This window comes from Zeus faber, assembly GCF_960531495.2.
Source record: "Zeus faber genome assembly, chromosome: 16".
Classification (NCBI taxonomy): Eukaryota; Metazoa; Chordata; class Actinopteri; order Zeiformes; family Zeidae; genus Zeus; species Zeus faber.
In genome coordinates, this window is record NC_137202.1 from 3,392,734 (window position 1) to 3,409,445 (window position 16,712).

A 16,712-nucleotide genomic window follows, 5' to 3' on the forward strand; every position below is an offset into this window, starting at 1 on the left:
ACGCAGCGTAGTTCAAAGCTAACTTTTCTTTTTAGCAGGGATGTGCAACATTTCCATTCACTGCGGCTGATTGAGACATCTCTGAAGTGTCACTGAAAATGTTAGATAGCACAAGAGAACGAACCAAATGGGGAAGAGGGGGGAATTGATGACTGACATTCTGTTTAGAGAATTATTTTGGGTGAATATACAGTCATATCAATATATTTATTGGCGGGTAGATACAATAAAACAAATCGAGCGATTGTTCTGTAGATGGAATGTGAGAAAGTTAACTGTGAAATCTGGCCAAATCTGCGGGGTGGCGTGCCCCCCTGGGTTTTAATGGGCGCGTCGCGGCTGAACCTAAAGCCTCGAACTACAAGTCCCATGATGCATTTCGTTTGAATCCAGCGGTGGAGCAGCAGCGAGTGGTGAAAGGTTCGTGTCTTTTTTCAAGGATTTGGTTCTGGACGAGTCCCTCCGTGGAAAAGGAGTCGTTCGATTATCCCGACGCTTCGTTTGAAGCGGTTGGACTAACGCGCGGGCGAGCGACGGATTCTGTTAAAACAACGCATTTAGGCGGAAGAATGTAAAGTGGGGGTCGCTGAAATATTTCGGCCAGATTTTCTCGAACTCCTGAGTGTGTGAATATGGACGTGACAAATATCTTGAACTTGAACCTGGATCACAAAACGTCTTATCTGAAGTGTTTATTGTGGTCGAACGCAAATGTGAATTCAGTCTCATTCCACCTCCGTTATATGAAAACGCCCTCTTCCCTTCATGAATTACTCCTCAGTAATTATTTTCACTTTGAGTCAGAGGTTCTCTCACTCGCTGAGTCGAAACGGAAAGAGTTTTGATGGGCAGGCTTGTCCCGAATCAACATCCAGACCCGGCGACGGCCGCAGCTACCCCCAGTCACCAGGACGACCGTTCCGCCGGGTCGAGTCCCCCCCGACCGATTTCTAATGTTCGTTCGCGGCGAACGATCCGTTCTCTCGAACGATCACTATTCAGCGGTCGAGCGGCGCTGGGGAAGCTTGACCCGCACGGGATGTTGACATCCCGCCGGAGTCGGGCCGTCCATGGGGAACCGGTGCCCTCAACTTGGTCTACAACATAAGAAAACATGTCAGAAAATCGCAGGAAAACACGGTAAAAAAAAAACTAAATAAAGAAGGCACGCATCAGGCGTCGGGCATGGCAACCGGAGGCACGGGGGTTTGCTAACTAGCAGCTAGCAGCCGCGTCCAGCTAGCTAGTGTTGTTACAAGTAGAGTCTGGATTGCAGTAAAACGTGCTGCTGTTGGCTTACCTCCAGAGAAACATGGCGTTCAACCGGTTTGAATATCTAGTGCTTGGCTTTTATAAAAGCTCTTTACATTTCTCTGTTTGATAGCCGCTTGGCTGTGCCTATCCACTCATATCGGTCACCATTAGATTGAACTTTTTTGTCATTGCGATTGTTACGTCTAGCGCATTAAACAGGCGGCCCGCGGGCCGAATGTGGCCCTCGTATTGACCTAGACTGGTCATTTGCGTACACGTCGAGTTTATCAATGAACTGCATATACTGTAATAACTCAGGACATCACGATGCAGAGGCTGTATTTATACAAGAATATTAAACCCCAGAGAATAATTAAAAAAAAAAAGTGCATTGTTTATTTAACTGCTGTCATTTGCGTACACGTCGAGTTTATCAATGAACTGCATATACTGTAATAACTCAGGACATCACGATGCAGAGGCTGTATTTATACAAGAATATTAAACCCCAGAGAATAATTTAAAAAAAAAAGTGCATTGTTTATTTAACTGCTGATTTTGTATCTTTTGTATTATTGTTTTTAGAATGAAGATTGCGTTTTCTTTAAAGTTTAACAATGCTGCTTCAACAAATACAATTGACTTCTTGGTTAACTGCTTCCCTCTGGCCCCAGGCTATCTGGTAACAGGTTGAATATCTGCCCCACCAGCAAAATATTATACAAGGCCTGGTTTACATAAACCATCGCAGTTTGTTGTTTGTTGTTTGTTTTTCTGCTAGTTTATATTGAGGGACTGAAAGGCTTAGTAATAGGCTTGGAAATATATGACAACACACACACACACACACACACACACACTGTGCTGACAGATGTACTTTATTCCCTGATACATTGATACATTCATTAATTCCAAAAGTATTGTGATTTTTTTCTTCCATTTCTTACCCCCTGCAGAACCATTTGCGAATACTTCTCTCCAAATGGCAAAGGTAGGTGATACTGAAATTGTTTGAGTTTTGTTCAACATTACCATAACGGCTTACATGACCCAAGGAGTCCCTTTATTACTCCTTTCCTTTCACGTACTTTGAAATAACTGTGTAAATACACATGCACAACTAGGAGGCTTCCATGTCATGGCACACCTTTTTAATTATGCTCATCTATAGGATAAACAGGGGTCAGGTCTCCTGGCGAGTGCAGGTGTATTCGCTGGCTTTTTAGGCTATTTCAGTTATAGTTAAAAATGTTAAATTTGTTTTTGACCAGACCCCATACTGGACATGGCCGCAACGGTTACAAAGATTGTAAGTTATGTCAGTGATGGCTTTAGGTTTGCCCGCTACAGTTTAAAGCCAAGTTCCACTTTTTGGAATCATAGTCATTTTTCTTCGTAGTAATTTGATTCTTTGAATCAAAAGGTCGCTGCCTACAGGTAAGCATGTACTACCCTGAAAGTCTACATACCAGAAAGAGGATCACTGGCTCCTTACTCAGATGTTCCCCAATCTCCTAGGATTTACCTAATAATCCATAAAACTTTGTTGATTACAGTATCTTATGCACATTTGTTCCAACCTTAATTAATTTGAATACAATCTTGGTTTGGTCTTGATGGTTTGATTCTTGTCACTCTATGCTGCCTTGGAGTTACCTTAAGCTAGTAATTCATCAAGTCATTCTGATTTTACGCCAAGCCCAACAAACCACCTGGAAATTCCTATTTGACTTCTATATTTGTGGTCCATCATTTATGGGTGGGTGTCAACATGCCAGAGATGTTGTCATTCTTGTAGTATGCAAAACATTCTAAGACAGTGATGTCTTGTATACGTGCAGTTCAATTGACTTGATGATTTCATTCTGTTGCCTACTAACATGCTTTTTATTTCAATCATAAAAGGTAATAACATAAATAAGAGCCAGTTTCATTCCATCCATGTTTTTGTTTTGTTATTTTAGTAAAGGAGAGTTCTCTGCATTCCCTTCGTCAGCGTCGCCGCACATCCCAGCTGGAGACGCCAATGAAGCCCTCTCAGGTCCCAAACCGCCTCGCACAACCGCCCCCCAGGAGAACGATACCCCTGCGTAGTCCTGAGCACTGCCACAGCAGTAGACCACATCCTCAGCTCCATCCTCCTCCTGCCCCAGGTTCAATCCATTCCTTAGGGCTTGTTGCGTGCAACCCGGCCAAGGTAGGATCCCCAGCTGAGAGGCTCTCGCTTTGACTTCCTTAACTTAGATTCACTTTAACATAACAAACATTTCCAAGTGGGGTTAAAGAGATTTTACTATTTCTGAAATACAGAGTGCGCAACTCCCCACATCCAGGGTATCTTAACCACTGGGAGGAAGCATGGAATAATGCCAAATCAGAAGCCAAATATGACATTGGATTCTTTGCTTATAATTGTGATTAATTAAAAGTTTTTTTCTGTTGGGGTACATTTCAACCACCATTAGTTTCAAATTGGCCTCTTATTACATATAAGATAATAAATAGGCAAATGTGTTTAAAATTAAGGTTTTTAAGAGGATGGCATGAGACATTTTCATCGTTGGAGTGTCAGTGAGAGACTCAATGAGCTAAAATGGAACAATATAACTTGTGTTAGTTGATAATATGTCAAGTGATGGGAGCCAGACTGATCTGTAGCGGTTGTGAACATTCACCCTGTCAGGTTGGGTCAAGTGATGTTGGACACTCCGTACATACCGTCCAGCCCCAGTCTTGTGTCCCATCCCTCACACCTAAGATGGCAGAGAAGGCTCAACCACCATTTCTGGCCAACACAAAATCCTGGAGTCCTGGAAACATTCATTTGCACGGCAAGCCCGCAAAGAATATCCAGTCCCCCGACAGGAATCGAGATCCATTTCCACAAAACATTCCCAGCACAGTGGCAGATAATCAGGTAAAGATCTTAAATGTATTTATGCTAATAACCTGCTGTCTCTATTTTAACAGTAGATGTTGACCTAATAGTGTTCAGGTGAGTAAAATGTATGGGGCTTGTGGACCTGGAGTCTTGTTCTACTGTGACAGCATGGTGCTGTGTTATGTGTCATAATGAAAATAAGTACAGTTGGTTGATTGTAAGATAGCTCTTTCTGCAGTTGAAAGACATTTCACATTAATTCAAAAACAAACACTTTGGAGGATTTGTTTTTATGTCTGTTTCCTTAATTTAGTGCCAGCTTTTCCCATGCTGTGAAAGGACAAAAAGTGTTTATTTTCTTTTGGCAGATCCATACTTCCCGAGGACATAAAGAAACGCTTTCAAGTCAGAAGTCAAGTCAAGGTTAGAAAACTTGTGAAATCTCAATTATTTTCTAAGTACTCTATATATATGACATATTAAAAAATATATAATCTATTGTTAAGATAACACTTAATTTATCTCTTGGGGGGAATTCTGAAAGTCAACCTTTGAGGTGCTTTTAATAAATAAACAAAATGGAGTAACATTTCTGTACGTCGTACGTACCAATATCTTTCACTATGTCCCCACTAGGGGGCGTGAACTGCTCATTTCTGAAGAGGCGCAGTGACTCTGAAGGCAGCGACAGCAGGGTCAAACGGTGTCCCCAAGACACAAGTTATAGCAAAGCTCAAATGCCAAACTGCCCTCCTGGCCAATCCCTCTATCTTCTTCTATCCCACAATGCTGAAAAGCACAAAACCACTAAAATACGGAAAACTTCAGTCATACCAAATGACCTAGATGAACTATTCACTCCAGACCCCATCACCTACGTGGTCAACTCTAAGGCAGCTACGCCCACCTCTGCTACCACGCCCGTGAAATCACCCTGTCGGCAAAGTCAGAGCTCCACTGGTTCTCCCCCGTCCAAGGCACTTGGTACTAAAATGACTCTCCCCTCAACACTACCTGGTCAACAAGGTGCAGTGTCCCACGACTTCCGACTCATAAGTGACCCGGTCAGACAGCTCAGCAATGAGGGGGCAAGAGCTGACAAGGCACTCGGATCTCACGTCGCCCCTCAGAAGCTGAGACAATCCAGCGATGACACCTTCAGGGCGGACGATTCCGCGGCGTCGTGTTCACCCTCTACATCCGGGGCTCATCGGCAAGAGTGGCAGTGTGAGGAGAAGATGGATGTTAACAACCCCCTGGACCTGCAGCTCGGCCTGGGCCTCAGCTTGGGGGTTGATCTGGATCAGAGCTCCCAGAGCAGCGAGGACGAGCCACTGCTCTCTCTGCAGGAGATGATGCAGCGCGTGGCCAAACCCCCAGACACACCGGAAAAGGGCGCCCTCCCAGAGCCCACCACGCCTATTCTGCCCCGCCGCCACTCCAAACCAGTAAGCTGCAACACACAGTTGTAATGATAATAATAACAGTAATATAATATTAATAATTAATTACATTTATTTGTATAGTGCTTTCATAAACAGCATGCATAAATGTGCTTTAAAGGAAATCAAATAGTAGTAGTAGTAGTAGTAGTAATAAATATAAAGAAAAGGGAAAACAAGCTAAATTAATTTTTATATCAATTTTGGTTCAGCATTTTGCCTTAATTAGTGATACTGTTAAACAAAGTCTAGAAATCTGTTGTTCTTTCTTATTGTTCTCGCTTCTGGGCTTGGGCGATCGTACAAAATTCCAAAGGTTACTTGACAGCTCTGACCGGAGCCCCCGGGCCCTTTTTCCCCTCTCTCCCTCCAGTTTCAGAATATGATAAAACTGTACTTACATCGTTTAAATTCTCGGATGTTTCCTGCCATATAAAATAATAAATAAATAGATAAATAAATAAATAAATAAATCATCTGTCATTGTCACAGAGGATTTAATCGTTAATCTGCCCAACCCTACTTGCTTCCAAGATTTGATCTTTCACAGTGTATCTGCTGGTCATTAAAAAGAGTATTAAGTGCATTTTCATGAAAAATAAAAAAGACTTTACATAGCATTAGAAAATCCCCAATTTATACTTTTAAGGCTAGTAATAGAGCTTCTGCTAGTAATTCAAGAAAAAAAGGATTTGGAAATCAAGATGTTGTTGCCCCTGGGAAAAAAATATGTAAAGTGAGAATGCAAAAAAGGCTGAAAAGTAACCATAATTAGCTTAACTTTCACACCTGCAGAAGGTCAAAATTGATCATAAATTTAGCTGAGAATGGCGTGAATTTTTTGAAACCTGCACCCTTTCTCAGTCCCATGTCGCTGCTTTTTCTGACAGACACTGCAGTCCAGAACCAAGGCTGTTAATTACAAAAACAACCTCGATCAGATGCTGAAGGAAATCCACAGTAACAAGAGGTGTGTCACTTTAAGCGATTCACTAGAAGCAAGTGTATTTTGATGAGCAGCAGACTGCGAGGCATTCACCTCTGAATTTTCCTCAGATGCAAAGAGGAGGAGACCAAGATACTCTCCGCCTGCGAAGAGGACCTGCTGAGAATCGCTGAATATGAGGAGGCCGAGGAGAACCAGGGCGAGGTTGTCTTATCCGAACAGCAGTAAGGAGTCATTTTCCATTGCTTGAATTTTATTTTGTAAAAAGGTCATAATTGTCTCAAATTCAGTTTTACAAATATCACACCTTAATAGTCATTAAATATTTTCAAAGTTTATTTATCCACATAATTATTTTTCTTTAGATTTAGTCTCGTTGTTATGCATAAATAAGTTCCTGAATTTCCCTCGGGGGGGGGGGGGTTAATACTGTGTTATTTGTTATAGGTGTTATAAAAGCAGAAACCAAAATCCCAAATCCTTGCACTTACCTTAAGTTCTGCGTTTGAGAAAAGCGTATAAAAAAAAAACAAAAACAAAAAAAAAAAAAAACGAGAAAAAGTACTGGTATTATTAAAGAATTTATTCCAGGTCCAAATTAACATTGAAGTCTGATCTAAAGGTAACTGTTCTAATAACAGTTCATAGAAACCTTTAGGTCATAACCTGCCTTGCTTCTACCTAAAACTTGCCTCACCTTGTACCAAATATATAGTACTTACCTTTATATTTTGAACACTTTATGCCATGAGACTGACGCTTTGTTTACAAATCACCCTGTTTGTTAAACCCCCCCCCACCCCAGGGAGTTTGTGCAGCGTTTTTCAGTGTCCTCAGGCGCCATCAGGGACGTTCACCCAGGGGAAGTTGTGTTCGACTTGGATGGTTTTGGACGTTTTTTCAGCCAGGACACACTGCAGCTCAGACAGTGCAGAGTGGAGCCGCAGGGGGCCGCACAGAAAACCCTCATCTGGTGAGCTCTCTGTAACTATGCCACGTTTTGAAGTTTATGTTGGTTTTAGGACAAGTACATGAGCACAGTACCCAATGCCGCCATCAGCGTCTGTGCATCCCTCATATTTCCCATAAGCGATGGCATTTCAGGTTCTATTGGTTCCACATGTGCTATTACACTACTATAATCTTGCACGATGATAGTGCCAAATAAACAATTATATTCTTAATCACAGTTTTCTTATGAGGGCTCTTAGCAGGTCCTTGAGGTGCTTGAATTTAGTCCTCATAAATGTAAGTACTGGAATACCCTCAGAATAGCCCCTTTTGTACTGAAATGCTTGAAAAGTCATTGGAAAAAAAACCTGATGTTGGAAAAACCGTGTTATTCCCCCTCGTTTTGTTATTGAAATCATAACGTATTACAAAATTTCCAGAATCACTTTTACGACAAAGGGGAATGTAAATTTTATCCAGCATGGTTGAAAATAGACACTTATAATAGTAAAGGATAATGAGATTAATTATAGATATATACTGTATATAATATATACTAATATAAATAATAGACAATAAGACTGAAGATTATTTTATATTTTTAGTCCTTGAAAGTGAAAGAATAGTACTTAATAAAGTACTTGGAAGTCCTTGAATTTAATCTTGTCATGCCAGAATGAACCCTGTTTTATGTTAATATGCAGGTTTTGTTTTTTTTAGCTTATTATAATGTATGACAATAACATACCCACCTTCAATTTCACATAAAGCATGGGTACAATGATGAACTGTTCTGTTCTTTACTTTGTCTGTCCCCGCACTTAGGTCCAGCCCAGCGCAACTGAGATTGCATGTCGTCATTGGCTTGTTTCAGGAAGCTTACGACTCCTTGCCTTGCCCTCCTCAGGTCACAGGTTTCCTATTCAAGGTTGGACCCAATATTCTCCTGGAACCTCTCCATGTACCATGTACTGTGCATTTCCACGTGTCTAAAGCCTCCATCTTTTCAGATGATGTCGGTCCACACTGAGAGACTGGTCTCTCAGCAGATACTGCACGCCCTGTTGGACATCGCCTGCACAGCTGCTTATCAGATAGGTCCGTTTTTATTGTGATGTATTATTATGACAATATCATCTGGTGTTTTGGTTGTCTTCATGTAGTTAAATGTTGAATGCACTTTTCTGAACTTCGTAGGTTGCTCCGAGAGCACAACGGGCGCACAGATTTATCTGCAATAAAATATATTCAACTAAATAACTTAGTGTCTCAGAATTTATACAAGTAACAACCTGGACCCGCAACTATCACAGACCAATCGCACCACGCAAGACCCCTTTGTCCAAATTTTCCATCTTTCTTTCTCCATTCAGTTGATAAATAGTAAAAAACAACTTATATCAATCCACGGTTTTTATTTAAGCCATTTAAGTGTAGTATTCCAGAGCAAATGCCATCTACCGGCTCTGTCATAGTGTTGTGCGGTTCGCTCACAACTGACCAATGCTCAACTGAACTGACTGATGAACGGATCGTTTCAGGAAGTGATTCAGTTCAGTTCATTCACCCAAAAGATTTGAATCGATCGTGAACCGCACAACACTATCAGGTAGATGCCGTTTTCTCTGGAAAATCAAATTTAAATGGCTTAAATAAAAACGGGATTCATAGAAAGGTTTTTGTTTTTCTGTTTATTAATTGCATGGAGGGAGAAGATGGAAGATTTGGACATGGTGGTCTATTGTGGCGCAATAGATGGATAGTCCAGGTTCTTAATTTCGTTTTTTATATATTTTATTGCAGAAAAATCGGTGCATCACTTCCGTTATGTTGTACCTTTTGCATTTGTGTTTTCTGTTAATGCCGTTGTGTTGTTCGAATTTGCAAAGCATTTTGGTATGCAGCTCGTTGGACAAGTCTGGATTTGCAGCGCATTTTTTAAATGCTGCGCATATGTTCTTAAATTGGTGAAGATGTTTTATTAATTTGCTTGTATTTTGTCTATTTGCATTTGTTTTCATAACTCGCAGTTATGTTGTGGCTTTTGCATTTGTGTTTTGTCTATTTGCATGTGTTTTCTTTAGCGACAGTGCATTGAGCTCTCAGGGCCACCGTAGTTCTACCTGCTTGGTGATAAAAGCCACATTATTAATGGTTGTTTCTTAAAATATTCATGTGTGTAAATTTCTTATTAAAAGCACCAATATTCATCCCCAACATATGGTGAAATTCGATATTGAGGTGTGTGTGTGTGTGTGTGTGTGTGTGTGTGTGTGTGTGTGTGTGTGTGTGTGTGTGTGTGTGTGTGTGTGTGTGTGTGTGTGTGTGTGTGTGTGTGTGTGTGTTCATGTATTTATTCAGTCAAAAATGGGTGCCAGAAGTTTGAAGTGTGGGTCCCCAGTGTAACGGATGTGTCTCGCGTCCTGTTGAATATGGGGGTTTCTTTCGTCAGCCTATTCCCTTTGGGGAACCTGCAACCTCCATTCACAGAGGGGGATTTGCTGTAAGTACCATTTCCTGTCCACGACTTTCCTTGTTATATTTTGTTTGTTGTTGAAGTTTCCCCAGTGTATATCTGTGTTTTTGTGTGTCTCTTTTTTTAAAAGGGATGACATCTTTAGCAGTGACAGTGACTCTGGCAAACAAAAACCAAGCACCTTCCCAGAACACAACTACAGTAATATTCTTAAGGTGAGACAGATTCAGATAAGTTACCAGCTTGGGGTTGAACATATACATAAATACTGACATGCATATTAACATACAACGCTACATACAACCTGCCCTCTGCCATTGTTTGTTGTTTTCCATCTGGACCCGTCATCTACAGTTGTCCTTGTGACGCGATGCAATGCATTGTGTGCTGTGCTTGTATACTACGACATCTCACCGGATGTAATATGTCAAATGTACGGCCCTACCAAAGTCACATGTGCCTGTTGTGCTTGGAAAACTTGTCTCATACAAAGTGAGTCTTTTAACAATGGATGTAAACATACAACACGTACCAGATGTAACGTAACTGCATGTAATGAGAACAGTTTATGCTGACTTGTGTGCTTAAAAAGTTTAATCATCGCTGTGAAATGTCATATCTTTCTTATAAAATCCGTGAAATGTTTTTTTTGCAAGTCTAGGTCTGTGACATTAAGGAAAATTTACAGTGAATATGGTAGAGCCCTTGTGATATGGTTTGGGACATACTAAACACTAATTTTGGCGTACTAAATAAAACGCTAGCACGCCATTCCAGACACAGCAACGGTGTATCCGAATGCATACAGGGGGGTCTGTTGGAAAGCTGATCCTTCACTGAGTACTTCTTCTCTTTGTGTGTAGTACCTGACTTTCTGCTTGGGGATAAGTCCTCGGGCCTACAGTGACCCTGACCTGTTGCTGCTCCTCGCCATCCTGAGCCGGATGGGTCTGGAGGCACAGCTGGCCCTGCATCCCAACCTGGATCTGTTCTCTGCACAGTGCCACATCGTCGACAACATCAGGGATTGGGAAGGCGTGGTCAGTTAAGCTGCGTCTCTGGTTCTTCCAAGCGGGATATCTGCTCTGACAGAATGTCGCCTTTGTAGTTTTAGTCAGTTGTAAATCCAACATTTATGTTTTATTGTGCTGCTTTGTTCTTAAAGCAGCAATCCGTAATATTGTCTGCGTTGGGTGGATTACACTACATGTCCTGTTACATGTTTTGTGAATGGTGTTGGTTGTTTTTAAATCATAATTTTCTTTTTTATGTGTTCTATTTATCCGTCAGCTGCCTAGAATGTGTCTGGCGCTCTGTGATCTGACAGAAGATCACCACAACATGTGCTGGCTGCTCCAGCTGCTCCCCGACCACCAGCGGGGAAAGTAAGCTTCTCTTCAATCGAGTTTCCATCTCTCCACCTCTGACTTGGCCTTCTGTCCATCTCTCTTCAATATGACTTGACCACATGGTTATTTTTTATAACTTGTTTCTATAGGCAGCTGCGCAGACACCTAAGTCTATGCATGATCTCTAAGTTATTAGATGGGAGTTGCACCTACAGGCCTTCTTGCAAAGAGTTTCAGGTGAGGTTTTGGAGGTGTACCAACACCTCACATCTCATGCTGAAATTGCTTTGACGGTCTATTCTCTCTTTCTGTAAAATATCTGCCCGTGTGTGATAAACAGTTCAGTAATCCTCGACCTTCCTGTTTCCCTTTCTCTCTGGTGCTTCTGCTCGGTGCAGTTCTCTGATCTACTGCCTTACCTGCCTCGTATGCAACCCTCCAGCCTCCTCCGAGCTATGCAGAATTCCTCCAACAGGAAAAGGAAAGAACAAGTAGAGGACTCTAACACTCTAGACCAACAGGTGAGAACACGTCTCCCCGTCATGAACACCTTAGTGAGTCCGATTAGTAGTATTATTTGCATTACTTTCCCTTGAAACTATATAGGAAAGAAAAACGTGTATGGAAAAAGTTCAACGTGAAATTGTTATACTTCAATTCATTGCTAGTACAATAAAAAAGGAAACACGACACTCATAAATTGTTTCCATTCCAGTTCTGTAAAGGATGTAGTCTCTGTGAACTCTGTACCGTGTATTGTAGCGAACTGTGAGGCCAGTGTATCGTCACAGCCTGTCCGAAGTAGAAGCGATTTTTAGATTTCCGTCCATTGTCTTGGAGAATGACAGGTATCACAAATAATCCCTTACTCATTCGATTTTTAGGTTGCCTGTGTATATTCAGTGTATTCAAAACATTTTTTAATAGATGTGCTGATTGATTTGTTGCCCTTTTGTTGTGAATTTTAGACTTACTACCTCTGCTACAGCCTCCTGACACTAGTGAACGAAGCATCAAATTACCATTTCTCCCCGCCTGAGCAGAAGGTAGTGTTTCCAAACTCTTTCCCTTCATTAGCGTTGCCTTCATCTTTTTGTTTTCAGATCATCATTGTGACTACTGAATGCAGTGGATGAAAGTGCTGAATATACACATCGCACATGGCTCACTATTATTACCTGATGCTGTGTAAAATATGTACAGTATCATTTATAGAATAATTTAACTTAATTGTTGTGCATGTTGAGCCTCAGTTAAGTTGGACGTCATGTACATCCGAAGATTTATTCAATTCTTTTTTTCCCCCTCATTTCACACATTCCAATCTTGTCTTAGAACATAGTTAAATTCTCATACCTGATATTATTATATCCTTGCTGTGTTTCCTCGCCCTTTAGAAGCACTTGATGTTACTGTCGTCTGAGCTGGAAAGGCACATCAAGTGTGACATCAGGGAGAGTGAGAAGTGTCTCTACAGAAGCAAGGTCTGTGAAGCAGGGCTGGGTGGATTAATATCCATATTGTGATGTGATATCATCTACTGATGCTGTCAAATGTTGTCTTTGGGAAAGAAATGCTATTTTATTCACATTACTAACGCTTTCTTAAATAATTATTGTGTTTAAATGTCTCATGAAAACACCAATAGTGATCCCAGAGTTCCAAGACATTGTCAAATTATATTGATATTGAGGTGTCAAAATTTGTTGTGATATATATATTTTTTTTTTTTATATTGCCCAGCCTAATGTGAAGCGCCAACATTTTGTATTGGCAATCGATCTGAGTATTCTGGCCATTAATCCTCACAGTAAAGAAATGATCAAACAATGTGTTTTCTGATTATAACCCCTTTATCGTTTGATTTGTAACAAAGATAATGAAAGGCGATCTTTTATGTCGTACTTTGTGTGCTTTTAATGAGATGGGTGGCCGTTCAAATGCAGGATCCATTGTTTCTTATTGTTACCTTTTGGAATTGTTACACATCTAATGTTCAATGATGATTTGTTTCCCTATTCTCCAAACCCAATCTGCAGAGTTGATTAGTTAAGGCCATGATGTAGTTCTATGTTAAAATGAGACAACTTGCATTTTTTGTTGGCTTTAGACAGCTTGGCTGATATATAGAATACAATGTACCATTTATGAAATGTTGACCAGTCACAGGCCAGTGTTGTGAGAAGCAGGGACCATAGGCAGTTTTTATTCAGAGACCTGGACATTCTGCCGTAGTCAAACTTAATTTAACGCTTCATTACTGGCAACTTAACTGAATATACACTGACTTGAATGGGCTGCCACGTTCCATATATGATCTCAGTTCCTGCTCTTCCAGGTGAAGGACCTTGTGGCCAGGATCTACAACAAGTGGCAGATGCTCCTTTCCAGCACAAAACCTCTCAATGTACAGTAGTCACCACTTGCTGACATCTTCACTGTCTGCTGTTTTGGATAGTTGTTTTTGTTGGTTCGAGGTCTTGTTGCGTTGGCTTGTCGCTGCTCCGACTAAAAGCACAGTCGAGCCTCAAGCTGAAAGATGGCACCAAACTAAGCTGTCTGCTGGTCCTTACAAATATTACGCCTTAGAAGTAGTTAAATAGTCTTAAATTAGAATTTATTAGGTGTTCATTTCATCATAAACATTTTTTCTGATGTTATTTGTCCATGTATTTTTATTAATTCTCTGTCAAAATGAGTCCCTGCTGAACCTAACACCTGCTACACGTGTCTGTTGGGTGGCACGGTGAATGGGTGGTTGGCACTGTTCTGGGTCTAACCCGATTTGGGCTTTTCTGTGTGGATTCTGCATGTTCTCCCTGTGTGCATGTGTGTTTCCTGCGGGTGCTCAGGTTTCCTCCCACCCTATAAAAAACTTCTAGAATTAGACACTCTTGCCGATGCCCTTAACTATGGCATTGGCACAAGAACAAAGTCAAATGCAGAGATCCTTAAAGTGATTCTTCTTCCTCTAACCTGTTGAGGAAAATGCCTATTTTAGATTAACCAAATTTACTTCATACTTACCTCTATACTTACCTGTGGAGAGAAATCCAAGAAAAAAGAAAAAAAGAAAGTACTTACCTGCCTGAAGATCTGTGGGGGGTAAATGTACTGGTTATATATTCCAGTTCCTGTAATATATTCCGGTATTCTAGTTCCTGGAATATATAACTGCTTACCTTGAGGTCTGACCACCTAAAGGAAGTTCCCTGTTTCTACCCAATACGGCCCCGCCCTGCACCAAATATATTGTACTTACCTGCAATACTTTGTTGAATGAGAGAGAGTAAAATTTGTCCAAAAATCGGTCTTAATTTAGTTAAAATTGTCTTAAAAATGGTTAAAATACCAGCAGACAGCCTGAACACCGCACTAGTTTGACCCAGATAAAGCAATTGCAGTAACCTTATTCAACCTATAGATGGTGCTGTCCCAATGGTTTCGCATGTGGATCAATTTGAAAGGGTTTGGTTACCCTTTAAATCATTTGCCAGGTTGTTTTTATTGATTGCGTGCTTTGCCCCTTTTAGGATCAGCTGTATGATTACTGGCAGCCTCCAGCCGGAGACACGCTGAGCAGCAGCCAGGCGGAAGAGACAACAGAGGAAAGCGATGATGGGATGTCAGACCCCTCTACAGGGGAGCAAGGGGCTTTGACAGAGGACGAAGATGAGGAGTTTGGTCCAGAAACTGTTGTTCCCATGGAGGAGAATGAATAGGGACGCAGAGGAGTAAACGAGGTGGAAAACACTGAGTTGAATGAAAGTGGAGAGGGGTGGACAAAAAAATAAAATAAATTGACGACGGGACGACAGTAACGGATCTGAGAAAGACACGTGATCAACGGAAAACTCAAAACGAAGCTACACCAAAGATGGAGCTTCTTGAATGTAAGAAGTCAACAGCGCTGAAACTTGGAGCCGACTTAAACTCAAAAGAACTGAAGTAAAGAAATTAAAAATCTGGCAGACACTGGAGACCAACGTTCTACCTTTGCTGATCAGCTGGAATACTGGACCTTTTTTTTTTGGCTTCAGGGTTGTTGTTGTAAATTGCCTTAAGATGTTTTTCTATTTGCACTGTCTATTCTCATGGGCCGTTATTTTTGCACTTTGAATAAAAGTTCTGATTTTGCCTGAAAAAGTGGGCGGACATAGATGAGGGTATGGTGTGTGTGTGTGTGTGTGTGTGCGTGCGTGCGTGCGTGCGTGCGTGCGTGCGTGCGTGCGTGCGTGCGTGCCCCTACCGCACACTCAGTGGCCACTTTATTAGGTACATGTGTCAATCAGCCATTCGTGTAGCAGCAAGTCAATGTAGGAGGGCGTGCAGTCCTAACCAGTTCAGCTGATTTTCAGAGTAAACATCAGTATGGGGAAGAAATATGATCAAAAGTGACTGGAATGGTTTGTGGCGCCAGCCAGGCTGGTTTGAGTGTCTCAGAAACTGCTGATCTGAGTTTCACGCAAAACAGTCTCTTAAGAGTTTAGATACCGGTGTGGAAAAACATCCAGTGAACAACAGTCATAGCAGAATGGCTAGACTGGTTAAAGCTGACGGGAAGGCAACAGTTACTCAAATAACCAGGCGTTGGAATCGTGTGCAGAAGAGCATCTCTGAAGCACAACAAGCGGAAGCACAACAAGCGGAACCACACCGCGTTCCACTCCTGGAATAAGGGAAAGGAACAGTGGCACGGGCATCAAAAGTGGACAGCAGAAGATTGGAATTATGTCACCTGGTCTGGCGAATCTCCGTTTCTGTAGCAACAAGCAAATTGTAGGTTGCAATTCGACTCAAGGATCCGTCCCGCCTTGTATCAATGGTTCAGGCTGGTGGTGGTGTCATGTGGGGAAGGCATTCCTTCACACACATTAGGCCCCTTAATGCCGATGGAGCACTGTTTAAATACCACAGCGTACTTGAGTATTGATGCTGACAATGTGCATCCCTTTATGGCCAGACTTGCCTTCCTGCTCTTCTCTAATGGGAATATTTCAGCAGAATGATGCACCGTGTTGTGAAGCCACACCATCTGAAAGCAGCTTCTACTAACAACACCGTGTGTTGAGTGACCAATGGCCTCCACAGTGACCCCATCCCAATCCAGTAGAACACCTTTGGAGTGGGGTGCAACGGGAGGTGTGCAGCTGACAAATCTGGCTAAATGGGTGGGAAAAAAGTTATAAAAGAAGCAACTGACCATCACACTTAAGCCAGAAACGAGGGCGTTCTCAACAGAATATCTCACTAAAAGCTTCTGAATAAATGTCCTACTGAAGTCAGCGAGGAGAGTAGTAAGGAGAAACTGTTGCTTAAGTAATTCATCCCTATCTTCTGCATCCATGGTGATTCATAGAAGAAGCTTACAGGCTTTCTTCATTTCTGTGCAATAAGTCACAAGCTCATTTCA

At 41.6% G+C, this 16,712-nt stretch overlaps 1 protein-coding gene across 1 annotated transcript; it reads left to right on the forward strand.

Moving 5' to 3' along the window:
* The first annotated feature begins 1,041 nt into the window (after positions 1–1,041).
* On the forward strand, positions 1,042–15,411 carry slf2 (SMC5-SMC6 complex localization factor 2). The gene is made up of 21 exons (XM_080016764.1): positions 1,042–1,140; positions 2,211–2,245; positions 3,219–3,451; positions 3,938–4,171; positions 4,504–4,558; positions 4,772–5,583; positions 6,468–6,547; positions 6,634–6,747; positions 7,329–7,496; positions 8,300–8,402; positions 8,485–8,572; positions 9,836–9,977; positions 10,081–10,165; positions 10,814–10,990; positions 11,241–11,335; positions 11,449–11,536; positions 11,698–11,820; positions 12,268–12,345; positions 12,697–12,783; positions 13,638–13,706; positions 14,833–15,411. The coding sequence occupies exons 1-21, from the start codon at positions 1,115–1,117 to the stop codon at positions 15,019–15,021; spliced, it is 3,081 nt and encodes a 1,026-aa protein (XP_079872890.1). The 5' UTR covers positions 1,042–1,114; the 3' UTR covers positions 15,022–15,411.
* The last annotated feature ends 1,301 nt before the right edge of the window (positions 15,412–16,712 follow it).

Excerpts from the sequence above, each read along its gene's own strand:
- slf2 (XM_080016764.1), top strand. The coding sequence starts at position 1,115 with ATGTCAGAAAATCGCAGGAAAACACG. Across the intron at positions 3,452-3,937 it reads TTGCGTGCAACCCGGCCAAG|GTTGGGTCAAGTGATGTTGG; the intron begins GTAGGATCCCCA and ends TCACCCTGTCAG. Across the intron at positions 12,346-12,696 it reads TCTCCCCGCCTGAGCAGAAG|AAGCACTTGATGTTACTGTC; the intron begins GTAGTGTTTCCA and ends CTCGCCCTTTAG.